This window comes from Cavia porcellus, unplaced genomic scaffold, assembly GCF_034190915.1.
Source record: "Cavia porcellus strain 051 isolate PalLab524CR breed Dunkin Hartley unplaced genomic scaffold, mCavPor4.1 scaffold_21, whole genome shotgun sequence".
NCBI classification, from domain to species: Eukaryota; Metazoa; Chordata; class Mammalia; order Rodentia; family Caviidae; genus Cavia; species Cavia porcellus.
In genome coordinates, this window is record NW_026947504.1 from 20580511 (window position 1) to 20594870 (window position 14360).

A 14360-nucleotide genomic window follows, 5' to 3' on the forward strand; every position below is an offset into this window, starting at 1 on the left:
CCATCATGATCTTTTCCCCCTGGTGACATGCAAGAAAGCAAGCACCCCAGCTCATTACCCAACTTTTGCAAAATCAAACAAAACCAAGAAAATGACCTTTCTTTTTCTTTTTCCTTTTTTTTTTTTTTTTGAGGGGTATAACTGAATATTTGTTGCCCTTCTTAATCACCACCCTTTCAAGCTCTGTAAATCCTCAGTGTTGGAAGGAGTTTATGGTCAAGCAACTAATTTTCCAATATCTGTTTGCTTTAAGATGTAGTCGCAAAATGAATCTTACTATTTGCTATTTAGCATCATAAGGTTTAGAATCCCATATAGTAGCTTAAAATTTCAACGTGCTTATGAACTCTGGCATTTTTACCAACTAAATTAAAGATCATTTTCTTTTCTTTATCCTACCTCAGGTACATACCAGCTGTGTGTTCTTGAACAAGATATCTTAGCTCTCTGTACTTCTTTTCTTCATTAGTTGCTTTGAGGATTGAATATGTTAATATTTGTGCAGAGATTTAAACAATATCTGACAGACAACAAATGCCAAGTAATAACCAATTTCTACTGTCATTTTAAAATAGATGCATCATATCAAGGGCAGAGTCTTAAAAGTTGCTGTTGTACATGCTTTTGCAGTCAGTTCTAAAAGTAGAAGTATAAAAGCAGCGTTGTGTGTAAATATATTTTATCAATGGAGTATAAAGTTTGTGAATTACATGAAAAATTCTTGAATAAAGTCTCATTTTTAAGGAAGAAAAGGCATGCAAAAATTTGGTAGCATATGTAAAAGATGTTTAACGTTTTTATCCAGTCCATCTTCCAGATATTCCCATGGACATGTTCTGATAGTGCTGCTGGTATTGGTGTTCCTGGCCTTCCTAGCTAGGCTGTCCTGTCCAGTCCTGACCTATCCAATCCCATCCTCTCCTCTGTCAGCAGTAGCATGCTTATATTTGAATAGTATAATAGGAACTAAGATTCTAGTCTAGAGTCTTGAACAAGGGAAGGTCAGCTGTTCTCATGAAAAATAAAAGGGCCACCATTTTTTAATAGTTAACTGCTTAATAGTTAACAAGTATAATCTAACTTATTCTATAAACTCTATTTATTTTATGGGTAAGGAAAGCAATTTACATAGTATGACCCTCACAGATCTGATCACAGGACAATTTATATTCCTAAAACTCACATATGAATTGTACCCCATTTTTGGTAGAATTTCTAGTGTTGGGTCCCATAAGTAGTGTAGCTAACTGGTTACAGAAATCTGTATATGGAAGTTGTCTTGTTCTTCCAGTGAGTTCTATATATTTTCTATATACTTCGTTCTGAAAACTGTACAGGGCATATATTCTTGGCCTATAAAGAGAAATAAACAACTTTGATCACTCATTGATACCTTCCAACATAATTGGCAATATCCAGAGGACTCACAAAATCGTACTGGAAATCATGAACTGTGCTGTACTCATGCAAATTCTCCTTTGTGTTGGGCCAAACACTTGTGTGTAACTCGGAGGAAACAGCATCAGTTCAGCCACAGAAGATGAAGAGTCTTCCATTTAAGCATGCTTGTATCTAAAAGTTTAATGTAGCCATAAATCTCATCTTTTTAATGAGATCATGCAAGTCATCAGATGAAATAGTTTGTGTAACAACCAGATACCATTATACCTAGCAGTGATTATAATTATCTATAGTTATAAATGTTTATAATGAAAGTTATTTCTTATAAAATTACCATGTCAATATTCTGCTTAAAAACTTCCCTGCTTGTCTGGCCTTTCTGATAATCTGGGTTAAATAGTTCACCATGTACTGTTTCACAAAGTTGTGGTATGTTTCATGAGAATGCGAGAACTAAGCAGAACATGGGTGGAACCTGGCATGGTGCAGTGAGGAAGCACTTAGAAGTCATCCAAGACCAGCGCAGATTCCAGCTCAGTCCCTTAGAACTGTCACACAATCTCTCCAAACCTTTTCTTCCTCATCTCCACGTGCAGGTGATGACCACCATCCTATAGAGTTGATAACCTAACTGCCCACAGAATTATGTGGGCAAAATAGCTAGCACAAGGCCAGAGCACTTAGTGGTAGTTACTGGTTTTATAATTGGATTTCTTGAGCATCTGAGATTAAATCATAGTGACATACAGAGTCTTCAAGGTTGAAAACAAAGGCCTCTTGGGAAGTACCAGCGAGAAATGCTGTGGCCAAGCAGTGTCACCTTGAGGTAGCTTAACTTCACTGCATTTCTAGAAGCAACAGTAAGTGGCGGGTTGAATATGGGACAACCAGTTATCAAAATGCCACTTATGACTGTGGGCATACCTTTGGTTCAGTGACAGGCCGGAGAGGGTAGGCAGGATAATAGACATTTGTGTTAGTACTTAGGACTGGACTGTTGAGGGGGGAAAAGGAGTTATGGATATGCACTCAATCTTGCTCTCACTTAATAAAAATTTGTTGGTTTCCTAACACTAATCTTTAGATGTGAAATAAAGGCAGTGGTGTGTACCCTCTAAACTCTCCATCGTCGTGCTCTCTTAGATTGAGGAAGTCTTTTGTTTTGAAGTCCCATTGTCTCTGTTACTAACTTAAGACACTGTCTTTTTAATCTCTCTTAGATACTCATATGCGCAGTACCTGCTATGGTGGAATCAAGAAAGGCGCCTGTGTGCGTCCTTTCCCGGGGGCGGTGACCAAGTCTGAATGCTGTTGTGCAAATCCAGACTACGGTTTTGGAGAGCCCTGCCAGCCATGCCCCGCCAAAAATTCAGGTACTTACCTATGCCAGGTCCACACCTGCAAAGGAACGTGGAGGTGCAGCCTTGGAGGACATCAGCTCTCAAGTGTTTTGCCATTACTTTGAATTGAAGAAGAGAAATTCAGTTTTGTGTAGCTGTGAGAGGCATATTATAAGGAGCTTTGAATCATATTTTTATGTGATCTCTGGGCAGAGAGAACAGATAAGTAGAAAAATCTATTTGCTGATACAGTTACGATTGTTACACAGATTTTCATTCGAATATGTTAGCCTTGATTTCCATGATCTATAATTGTCATTGTGATTACAGTGTTCTCACCACTTGGTAAGTCATAAATACCACAGAGCTTGATGTAATTTTTAAATGTGGTGTGGTCTCAGGCTGTGTGCACTCTGTCATAGCTCCAAACTCTTAACTGGAGAAGATTGACTCATTCATACAGACACTGACCAAGGCACTGGTGAATATGTGTAAGTACAGTGAGGGGTCCCACAATAAATACCCCTGTTTTTCCTTAAACTTGGAGATAGTTGAGAATACTTGCAGGCAAACTAAGTTGTAGTTTAGTATGGGTAGTGCCTTAAATGGCATGTAAACAACTATCAGAGTACAAATGTTGCCTGCAGCAGATGGAAAAGACTCACAAGGGGGAATGTTCAGCTTATTTTAAGAAAAAAAAATTCCAGTGCGAGATGGGAGGAGGGTATTCCCACAGAGTTGACAGTTTGTAGTTCTGTTAGAAGTTCTAAAGTTGATTATCCAAACATTGACACAATGATTCGATGCATCTTGAAGAATTACTAAGACCTCTTTTAAAAAAAAAAAAAAAAAAAGAAAAGTAAGAATGAAGATCTTGGTCTAAACTGGCTCCAAACTGAAATACATATTATGACACAAGTACCAAGTTTGGTTTAAAATTAAATAAAACGTTAATCGAACAAATCTCAAACAGTCCCGTATATAAAATGAGAATGTAGGATAAGCTAGAAATGTCATTTTAGGACTGGAGTTCAGTGTAGAGTGCTTGTTTGCCTGGCATGCTGAAGCCCTGGGTTTCATCCCAAGCACGCTCTCTCCTTCCCCTCACCCCATCTCCCTCTCCCTCTCTCATACATACACGTAAGGGCATTTCAGTTCAGTACAGGAAAATTAACTAAGTAGTGAATATTGATAACATTGGGAAAAAAATAAGTTAATCCCCTACATTGAACCTTAAAGATGATTTTTATATAAATATAATTTTTTAATTATTTGCAATGGGGAGAGTCTTTAGGCAGACATCAAAATCTAAAATTTACATGTAAATTGGAAAAAGGTTTTCATATATCATCTCGTAATCTGCAAAGTATTTACATTAATGAAGTTGAAGTCATTTAAAGAAATTAATGCACATATAAGTCTGCACAAAATGGAAGCACAAGTGATTGATTTCCATATAAAAATATGCCATTTTTAGAAAAATATAAAAAGTGACATTTTGTTTGCCAGGTTGATAAAGTTATGGGCAGTTGATTTTTCTCAGAGGTGGTATAGGTGTAAAGAGTAGGTACTCTTACACTGCTGATGAGAGGGTGGTCTGGGGGCAAGGCAGAGAGAGCCATCAGAAGCCTTAATAAAAGAGATGTAAAGTCTGAGAAGTTTTATTTATAAATGAATATCCTAGTGATATAAGTGAACTTCATATGACTTATTAAGTTTGCTCAAATTTGGATAAACCTAATTTCATCAGTAAGAAATTGGATAAACATGATACCTCCACCTAACTGAGAATAAAATGCTGAGCCTGTTAAATGGTGCATTGAGGACTGGTGCCTTGGGCCACGTGCTGGTAGTAACCTCCTCCCAGCCCAGTCGCAGCCTTCTTGAGCAGTTACTGGCTTCTCTAGGTACAGTTTTCTCTGTTGTAAGAGACAGCAGTAGATCTGGTTTATGGGATTGGGAAGATTAATTGGCAGACGTAAAATGGTGGAACAGTACCAAACACTCAGCAAATGTGTTACATAAATTTTGACGATGCTGTATTTTACAATTAAATGAAAAGAGTGAGTTAAAAGACAATCCCTGTAACATACTTTGTATTTGGTTTCTAAAGTCATATAAATAGAATATATTGATAATACTTATCAGTATATTAGTGATATTCAGAGTGATGTGTTAAAGTGATTTTTTTTACACATGTCTGTGATTTGGGGATACTTTTTTATATACCAGAAAATTGTATAATTTTTTTCATCATAAAAAGTAATACACACAATTTTTCCAAAGAATACTTGTGGAGTTGTATAAATTACTTATTATGAGCAAGGTATAACTTAGTTTTTAATTTTTCTATGTGTTTTTATCATGCAGCTGAATTCCATGGCCTTTGTAGTAGTGGAGTAGGGATCACCGTGGATGGAAGAGGTACTGCTACTCAACTGTCAGTATGCAATGAGTGTATAGCTTTGTAGTTACAATATGTATGTTACATTCACATGAAAATACACTAGTGAAAAATGAGGTTATTAAATGAGACTTTCCACTTGACCACTTTTCATCTTAGATAAATACTCATTCATTAAACATGCTTTATTAAAAATGTCACTAACAAACTGCACCCATGATTTTATGGATACAGTTGCTTAAGAGGTTGTACTTGGTCAATTTTACGAGAATATTAAATAATGCTGTAAGACAGAGTTAGAAAAATATCTGACCTTAACAGATATTTAGTATGGATCACGTTCAGGATATACTGTTGTGAAACAATTAGGCATCCTTTATGCTTAAGAATAATAAAATGTTTCTAAGCAACTGCAGAAGTAAAATCCAGTAAATGAATGATTCCTTTTCTTATTTTAGACTTAATATTATGTTTAACAGAATTCCAGTATAGAATTTAATGTATGTGTTTATGAATTTAACGCTTTCCATTTTAGTATTAGGTGGATTCATTTGTATTTTAAGTAGAAGCTTTAAGATTCCATTAACTTTACATGTATTTTCTGCTACTTTCACATTTGAGAAAAGCTTAGACCAGTTACAGATAATTTGCAGTTATGCTGAATTTTCACATGAATATTGAAAATAAGAGTAAAAATGCAAACTTTTACAAGGATATTTTTTCCAAATATAAAATGAAACACCAGACATATCCAGGGTATTTAAGAAAGCTTTCCAGCTTCTTAAAAACAGTAACCATCAAAATTTGACGGTGGAAAAAGATTGACTTTCAGTATCCTTTTTTGGTCTTAATTCTTGTGAATGTGCCTGTTCAAGAGAGTCAGCTCCCTTTTGGATGCTGCTAAGTGTTTGCTTTCTGGGAGCACCTGAGTCCTCAGCTGTCCTTGCCCCACAGCAACATAGAGGGGCAATCATAATTCTTTTTAACAACAAAGCGTCATGCTCTGCAGCATCCTGTCTATTCGTTTCAACTTATCAACAATGAGAAGCACTTTTTATCATGCTACTTAGTTAACTGTAAAAAATAATAGTAAAAACAGAAATATTTTATGCCTTTAAGAACCATAAAAATTATATAGGCCACCTTAATTTTTTTTAATTAAAAGTTAAATGTTCCTTTGGATTTTGAGCCAAGAGCTTATAAATTTCCTTTATTAATGTTATCATACCCACAGACGTATTGCATGATTTAATTGTTTGAATTCCTGCCAGGTCTTTTAAGTTTTCTTTTGAATTAACATTGACATGTCCTGTGTTCCTCAATTTTATTTGCTCCCTATTTGTTTCCCTTTCCTTTGTGAAAAAATGCGGGCAAATTGTAGCTCTGCAGAGTTCAATATTTCATATATTTTAGACTTGCATTTATTAGCAAATAATAAAATGTCTGTGAATATTAATTCTCTGTGTTTAATTCAGATATCAATGAGTGTGCTTTGGACCCTGATATATGTGCCAATGGAATTTGTGAAAACTTGCGCGGTAGTTACCGTTGTAATTGCAACAGTGGCTATGAGCCAGATGCCTCTGGAAGGAACTGCATTGGTAAGTTGTATGCGCACACACACACACACACACACACACACACACACACACATACACATCAGCCCTTTATATAGTTTAATCCATGGATGAAAGAAGTACAAATACTAACACATCTTTGGCTAAGCATCCTATAGTTTCTTTGTTTCCCTTATTGTATATACACTGATATAAAATATATATCAAACTCAAACCAGTCAGGTCAACATGGTGAGCCCCTATCTCAATTGGACAATTTTTCAGTCAATAAAAATATCAACATCAAACAAGTTTCACTCCCTAGTAATGAAGACATTTGTTTTGGCTCAGGTTTCAGGACATAGTTGGCAGGCTTTGAGGCAGAATGGCACAGGTGCATGGTGAAAGACGGGCAGGAAACGGAGGATGGAGGGAGATGCAGAAGTGAAATTAGCTGTGTATTCATCAGTAGTGATTATAGCACTCCCATGAAGAGTCACCTCCAGAAACTCTGCAAGTGGTCACATGAGACTTGAGGGAACATCTAGATATAAACCACACAGAAGAGTACCAGTCAGAGATTATTGGAAATTTCTAAAACCATGTCAACCACGCTGGCTATTATACAACAGAAGCAAATTCACTTCCTGATTAGCTTTCAGGTACAGCTGAGCATTTGAGTATCCTACTGAAAGCACTAAGATTCAGTGAGCACTGACACATTACATGTGAGCTATGAAGCACCAAACTCTTTAGATATATACATAATTTTTGAAAAATCTTAAACTAGAATTAAAAAACAAAAATGGAACCAAATTCCAGTATTAGTGTTCTCATTTGCTAAGGTTCCAGTAACAAGCTGTGTTGCTTAAGACAACAGGAATTTATTATCTCACAGAGTGAAAGGCTAGAAGGCTGAAATAGTGTCAGCCGGACCCTGCTCTCTGGTGGCTATGGGAGAGCATCCTCGCTTTCTTATTGCAGTTTCTGCTGTTTGCCGAAGGTCCTTGGCAGTCCTTGGCTTGTGTGAGCATCACTGTAGTCACAAGGCCATCCTCTGCCGGTGTCTTCTGGTCATCTTCCCTCTATGTGGAGCTGTCTTATCTCTCCATCCATACTTTCCCTTTTATGAAAACCAGACATGATGGGTTATTACATCTTTAACGTGTTTTAATTTTACTTCATCTTAGAAACCCTCATTTCAAGTAAGATTATATTCTGATATACTGAGGATTTAGATTTCAGAGTAACCATTTGTAAGAGACACAGTTGAATTCATAGCATGAATAGATGGGTAAATATAAATTGTGATGCAGTCACTTGATAAAACATTGTATACTTGTAGGATTTTTGTAGCAGTTCTTAAAATACAATCTAATTTTTAGAACAAAGCTCAAGATTCAAATTTAGAGCAAAACATTCAAAGGGAAAAAGATTTGATAAGACAAAAACAGATGAGTATTAGCAGTGATAGAGAACGTCCTTTCTGAACTCATTTCTATACCTTTGCAGTGTCAGGATATTGTTTGGTAAGAGATGATTTTTATTTGAAAGACTAAAATTATAACTTTAAGAAAAAGAAACTTTTCCACCCAAACTACAGGTTTTTATTTCTTTTTCTCCTTAACTAACTTTAACTTGTAAAAACAAGAGTGCAGAGATTGATATAAAAGTCAGCATGGGCTTTTTAAATTCAGGGTTAGATGATCTTCTCTAGGCTATTCCGATATTAAAGAAATATATGAAATGCTTCCTTAATTTTTCCTTTAAGAGCTAGTTATTTTCGAGGTGAAAACATAATGGGAAATTAGTGAATACCTTGTAACTACTACTGAATGGATTCTTTTTATAATTTTATTGGAAAAAATGATAGATGTTATTTTTACTGTATATAAGTATATAAACAAATTATTTCAACTTTTTAATATATTTCATCAGTGGTTTAATTCCAGAACAAAAAATATTAAGGTAAACAAAGCAATAATGAGTCCATTCCAAGTGCTGTATATTTTCCAGGGACTCCAAAAGTTCTTAGAAATATCCATCAGCATAAGAATAATCCACTTGAATACTAAAAGTATTTGTTAACTCTGTAGTAGAAAGAAACTAGGGGCTGGGAATTTAGCTCAGCGGCAAAAGCACCTGTAAGTCAGAGGGGTGAGAGGAAAAAAGAACCAAATGAAAACAGGGTATTGTTGTTTGCTGTTACACACGTGTAACTCTGAGAACCTGCCCTCTGCCACCCATGTCTTTCAGACATTGATGAGTGTTTGGTGAACAGATTGCTCTGTGATAACGGGTTGTGCCGAAACACGCCGGGAAGTTATAGCTGCACATGCCCCCCTGGCTATGTGTTCCGAACCGAGACAGAGACCTGCGAAGGTAAGAACTGTCTGCCTTGCCATCCTTTGAACAGGAAGGATGCAGAGATGCATCAGTGCCAGTTTCCATGATGAAGCAATGCAGTCAAAAGAGCACTGTGTAAATATTTTCTTTACTTTGTAATCTGTTGGCTGATCCAGGAGTTTCAGAAATAACATGCCTCAACCCAGTTTATAAACACCATTGGTTTTGTTGCACTCAGATACAACATCAACAACATTTTGGAAACAACATTTTGAAGTAAAAAGAAAACACAAGAGTGGAAGGAACCATTTTGCTTACTTACTGAAATAAAATATCAGGTTTCTTCTTGTTTAATGTATCCTCCCTCCTTTTAAAAATCATTGTGACATATTAACCCAGGAACCTGAATTATAGTGGCAAAGTTCTTAGGCATTTAAGTTATGAAATAAATGATATCCTAAAACAACTTGACTTAGAAAATATTTGGGACCTAACAACTTCATCACTAATGAAATTTATAGTCTAATAAAATTGCACTTTCCATTTGGTAGTCAAAAAAGTCATGGTATATGTTTCTAATACATAGTGAACATACTCACTGTGGAGTATAAGTCCTTATACGTATTGTACCTTGATGCTTTCTACCTCCCTCCCATACCATTTGGAAATTTAGGACGTATCATTTGGATTCACTGACCATCAACCAGTGTTTAAAAACATCTTCCTTTTAGCCACTTTTTTCCTACACTAGAAGGCACTTGGATCCATTAGTGCTTGGGGAAATCCTCATTTCAGTGAAACACTGGCTAATGATGAGGGCATTCAGTGCTGTTTTTGTATCCTGATTAAAGTATGTCATATTCAGAATAATCCATGGCATGAACACTAGTCACTTTTCCTATTTAAGTCACCCTGTCTGGGCTTGCAGAAGGCTCCCATTACATTTTCCAATCCAGTTACCACTTCCAAATAGTAACTTGTTTTTAACAATTCATCTTTATTGTAGAAAAGTCTTCTCCTTATCTGTTAAAGTATTTGTTTCTTGGGCATTCCATAACCAACTTCATAGAAAATTGCAATAGCAAAATTATGCAAAAAAAAAATCATGTTAATATTCTCCCTTCCTGTTTAACTTCAAAGCACTCTTGCGATTAGAAACAAGTTAGGACCGTTGAAAAAGATGCCGAAAATGTAGATGACTCCGTTCAAATCAATGAAATGCAATTACCAAGTGCAAGTCTAAGTTTGGGTTGATTTGGAGGGACCACAGAAAAACAATGATTAGTGCAAAGAAAACTCCAATATGAACCTCATTTTTCTAAACCTAGTTGTGGTAACTGTTTTGCTCACTGTCTAGCAGCTTTGTAGAAACTCCATTTAAGTGGTCTACTTACCAGCTCACAAGCGAGGTACTTGAAGATGAGCAAGGAGTTCAGGCTGTGTATGGATTATTCAATTTCTCTTTTGTTATTTTTTTTCATGGTTTTTTGAGAAAGGAACTTATTAACTAGTTCAGACCTGTCTTGAACTCACTGTGTAGCCCAGGCTGATTTCAAATTCACAGTGATTCTCCTGCCTCAGCCTCCTGAGTGCTAGGTTTAAAGGCATGTGCCACCATGCCCAGCACAGTCTTTCATTTTAAACCAGCTCAGGGATCTCAAACTTGCTTGACTACAGGGTCTAATTTTCTGGTTTCCACTCCCTTTTCTAACACCCGTCTCCTTCCTGCACTGAGAAAGGTACTATAAGAAAAAAAAGTCATCCAGCCATGTTGTGGAGGGATGGGAAAAGGAATTTTTTAAAGTTTTTGCTTTTCCTGACTTTTACCATTCCTTCCAGTGCCCTTCATCCATTTCATCTGTTGTGTGTTGGTGAATGTGAATCTGTTAAATCTCAGGAGACAGTGAAACCCAGAGCAGCTTTGGATTTCATGTTGACTGAGTGGAGATGCTATTGACTACAGTGATGCCTCGGTCCACGATCTTCTTTCCAGGATCGTGGTCACAGAATTCACTCCATGGTTCTGGTTGCAAACAGAATAAATTCTGTGACCAGAATCATGGAAAGAATTGAGTATGTGAACTGAGGCACCACTGTGTTGTGCCTGGTTTCCCCGTCCCCAGTCATCTCCTTGGTGCCATTATGGGAGAGACAGAGTGGAAACCAACATGGGTGGTGTGTGATTCGGTGTGGCATAGACCCCGAATTATCAGTGGTTGTCTATGTACTTCTTTCCCTTTAGCAAGTAAGATTAAGTTAAGGTACTAAGAGCTAAACTGCCAAAGAAGTAAAGTTAGAGATTCCCCTGCTTATGTGAACAGTTACAAAGAGTAAGAGTTGCTGCTGATTAATAGCCTAATATTAAGTGATGGTATAAATTTTTAGGTACATCAATAGTGAATCACGCAAGAGTGAGGATTAGAAAGAATGACCTGCATTTATTTGTTTAGCCAATACTTGTTCTAGGTAGAGATGAGCCTTCTCTTTAACATAAAAGCTTTTTTAAATCTTTCATTCATAGGAAATAAGTTCATGCTACATAAAGCAGAAATAATAGAGGTATTCTGACTCCAACCTTATCACATTGGCAGAAATAAAAATTATTTATAATGGGAAACCTATTATTTATAATAGACCTTTCCAAGTAACTGATTTCAGCACTTTTTACCCACCATTATTTGCACTTTATTAAGTGTTCTGTAAAAACTAGACCTGGTGGCCACGAGCTTTTTCACTTGGGGCTCCCCCCTATTGCATGCATACACTAAGTTTGTCCGCCTGAGTTAGTTCTCTTTATTCTGTCCTTTAACTAATTTCCCACGATTCTACAGAGAATTCTTCACAGATTCACTGCAGTTTCTAACTTTCTCCGCAGATGTTTACACTGCTGGCTTCGTCACTGATATTCCTTAATAGGCTATTTTAAATATGTAATAAATAGGCTCAATGATAGAGGAAAGCGCCTCACTGTTTCAGACTGAAGTTACAAAAACTTTATTTTACATTTCTGTTTGAGTTCTGAAAGTCTGTGAAAGTTAACATTTTTACAGCAAGTACAGTGGTTTAGATTGTGTTTCCAGTGACATAACTAGTTAAATGTAAACCAGATGTGCTTTGAAGTTTATTTCCAGGAATGTACAGTGAACTGTTTCAGTTCCTCGTTCCATGATATTTATAACATAAAAACATTGTATTTAAAGGAAAACTGAATAATTGATATTTGTAGTTGTCATTTGATACGTTTGTAGTTTTTTGGTTCATCACTATTTACTTTAAATAGGGATTTTTTAAAATAAGGGTTTTAAAATATTAACATTTTTCTTTTCAAGTGACTTTTAACAAATGAAATTAACACATGAATTATACATGCTATATCCTTATATTAATTATATGCTTCCTTTTTCATTATCCTTTTTGTGTTTCATTTTTATGGAAGAATTCCAGTACTCTGAAATACATTTTCATCATAAATCTGTACTGTATGTATGAAACCTACTATTTTATTCTTTTAACAAAAATTTTTACTACAACCAACCTGGAAGCAAAATGCATTCATATTTCCTCAATTTCTCTTTCACCAATTAGCTTAGAAATGTACTTCTTGAGTAATTTTGCAGGAGAACTACCTGTTTTCTACATTGACTTAAATTTGCATTTCAAGCATAGCAGCTTCAAAATCAACTGTAAGCCTTTTCAAAAATCACTTCGGTTTATGTTTGACTTGAGACATTCAAGTGTAAGCATGAGCTCTTCTAGTTATTTGTTCATGTGCTTTTTTAAAATAGGAAACTATTTTACATTAAATTCAAAGAAAATTTTAGAGAGAGAAAGTACCCTGGTGTACTGAGAAACCTTACTGTCCAACATAAAATATATTGAGGTATGTTGACCTGTTTCAGATAATTAACCAAGTTAAAAAGAGAAGTCTTTGTGCCACTTGTTTAAACCATGTGGCTGGATTTATTCAGAAACTGTCTTTGAGATGGTCTTCAGTACTTTAACTGAAGCTCATATTTATTTTTCATTAACTCAGGTATTAAACTGCTTAACTTTACAGGCTTTAGATTTTCTTTAGTCACCTCTCGAGAAAATAGGCATATTGTAATTCTGTTTGCTTCTGAACTTCTACAGGAATTGTTTAAATTGTGGGTATATGATTTGATTATGTCTTAAATCACATCATTGACTACAGAGGCCTATTGGATGTAATTACTTGTTGTTCATCATGTTTTTTAATATTTGGGGCGGGTCCTGGGAGCTGAATCCAGGACCTTGCATGTGTTATAAGCATACTTTTACCACTGTTATACCCAGCTCTATTTTGCTAAAATTAGTTGTATTTAAAATAAGTTACACCAGATTAATATTGTAAAACTCTCAAAGGCTAGAAAAAAAAGAAAATAGATAGACACTAGAGGAGAATTCTGTGCCCTGCATGAAAGTTTCTGTCCTTAATTCCTGAGTCAGTTTCTGTCCTTACTGCCTGAGTTTGGAGTTAAAGCTAGCATTGTTATGGTTTGTCCTCAGAGTCTCATGGACTCCTAAGTGACAGAACGATCAAGCTTTGTTTGTGCACAGCATGTCACACTTGCAATTACATCTTACAGGGAAAAATCTAATCCACTTTATGGAGATGGAGTAATGTATTAAAGGAACACAAACGGAACTCCCCCAGCCCAGACTATGGGCTGTCTCCCATCATTGTGCTGAGTCCCCAATCTTGTAGATGTGTAAAATGCATGTCTCCATTGCCCATTCACTTTATGCCTTGTAGATCTATATTAAAATTACAAGAGCCAAGTTTACCAGACATTCTGGCATAGCATGGCTTGTTGGAATAATATTTTCCAGAAACACATGGCCATTATAACAGAATCTTTCCTTCTGGACTGCAGATATAAATGAATGTGAAAGCAACCCATGTGTCAACGGGGCTTGCCGGAACAACCTTGGATCTTTCAATTGCGAGTGTTCGCCTGGCAGCAAACTCAGCTCCACGGGATTGATCTGTATCGGTAAGAGTCACACATGGTACCAATATTTAGTTTCACTGCAAAGATAAGCACACACCTCAGGCTTTGCCTTGGATAAAAACAGCAGGGTAAGAGTAATAGCATAAGCTAGACAGCCTTTTAATTTTGTTTTTAGATTTTAGAAAGTATTCCTTTCATGTAAGTAGACAAATTATGCTAGAAGTTATAAGCATTTCCATCCCAGGCACATATTTATATTCTTTAGCCTAAAAATGCCTTAGGCATCCATACAGTCAAATCTCTGCTGCCTATGTTTAATAAACAACCTTCTATCATAAAA

At 36.0% G+C, this 14360-nt stretch overlaps 1 protein-coding gene across 1 annotated transcript in view; it reads left to right on the forward strand.

The window, feature by feature from the left end:
- The window catches only part of Fbn2 (fibrillin 2), a 224999-nt gene that overhangs the window by 133839 nt on the left and 76800 nt on the right, over positions 1–14360 (forward strand). Inside the window, 5 exon segments of the mRNA XM_063232411.1 lie at positions 2622–2774; positions 5112–5165; positions 6621–6746; positions 8958–9083; positions 13943–14062. Coding sequence (XP_063088481.1) covers positions 2622–2774; positions 5112–5165; positions 6621–6746; positions 8958–9083; positions 13943–14062 — 579 coding nt within the window.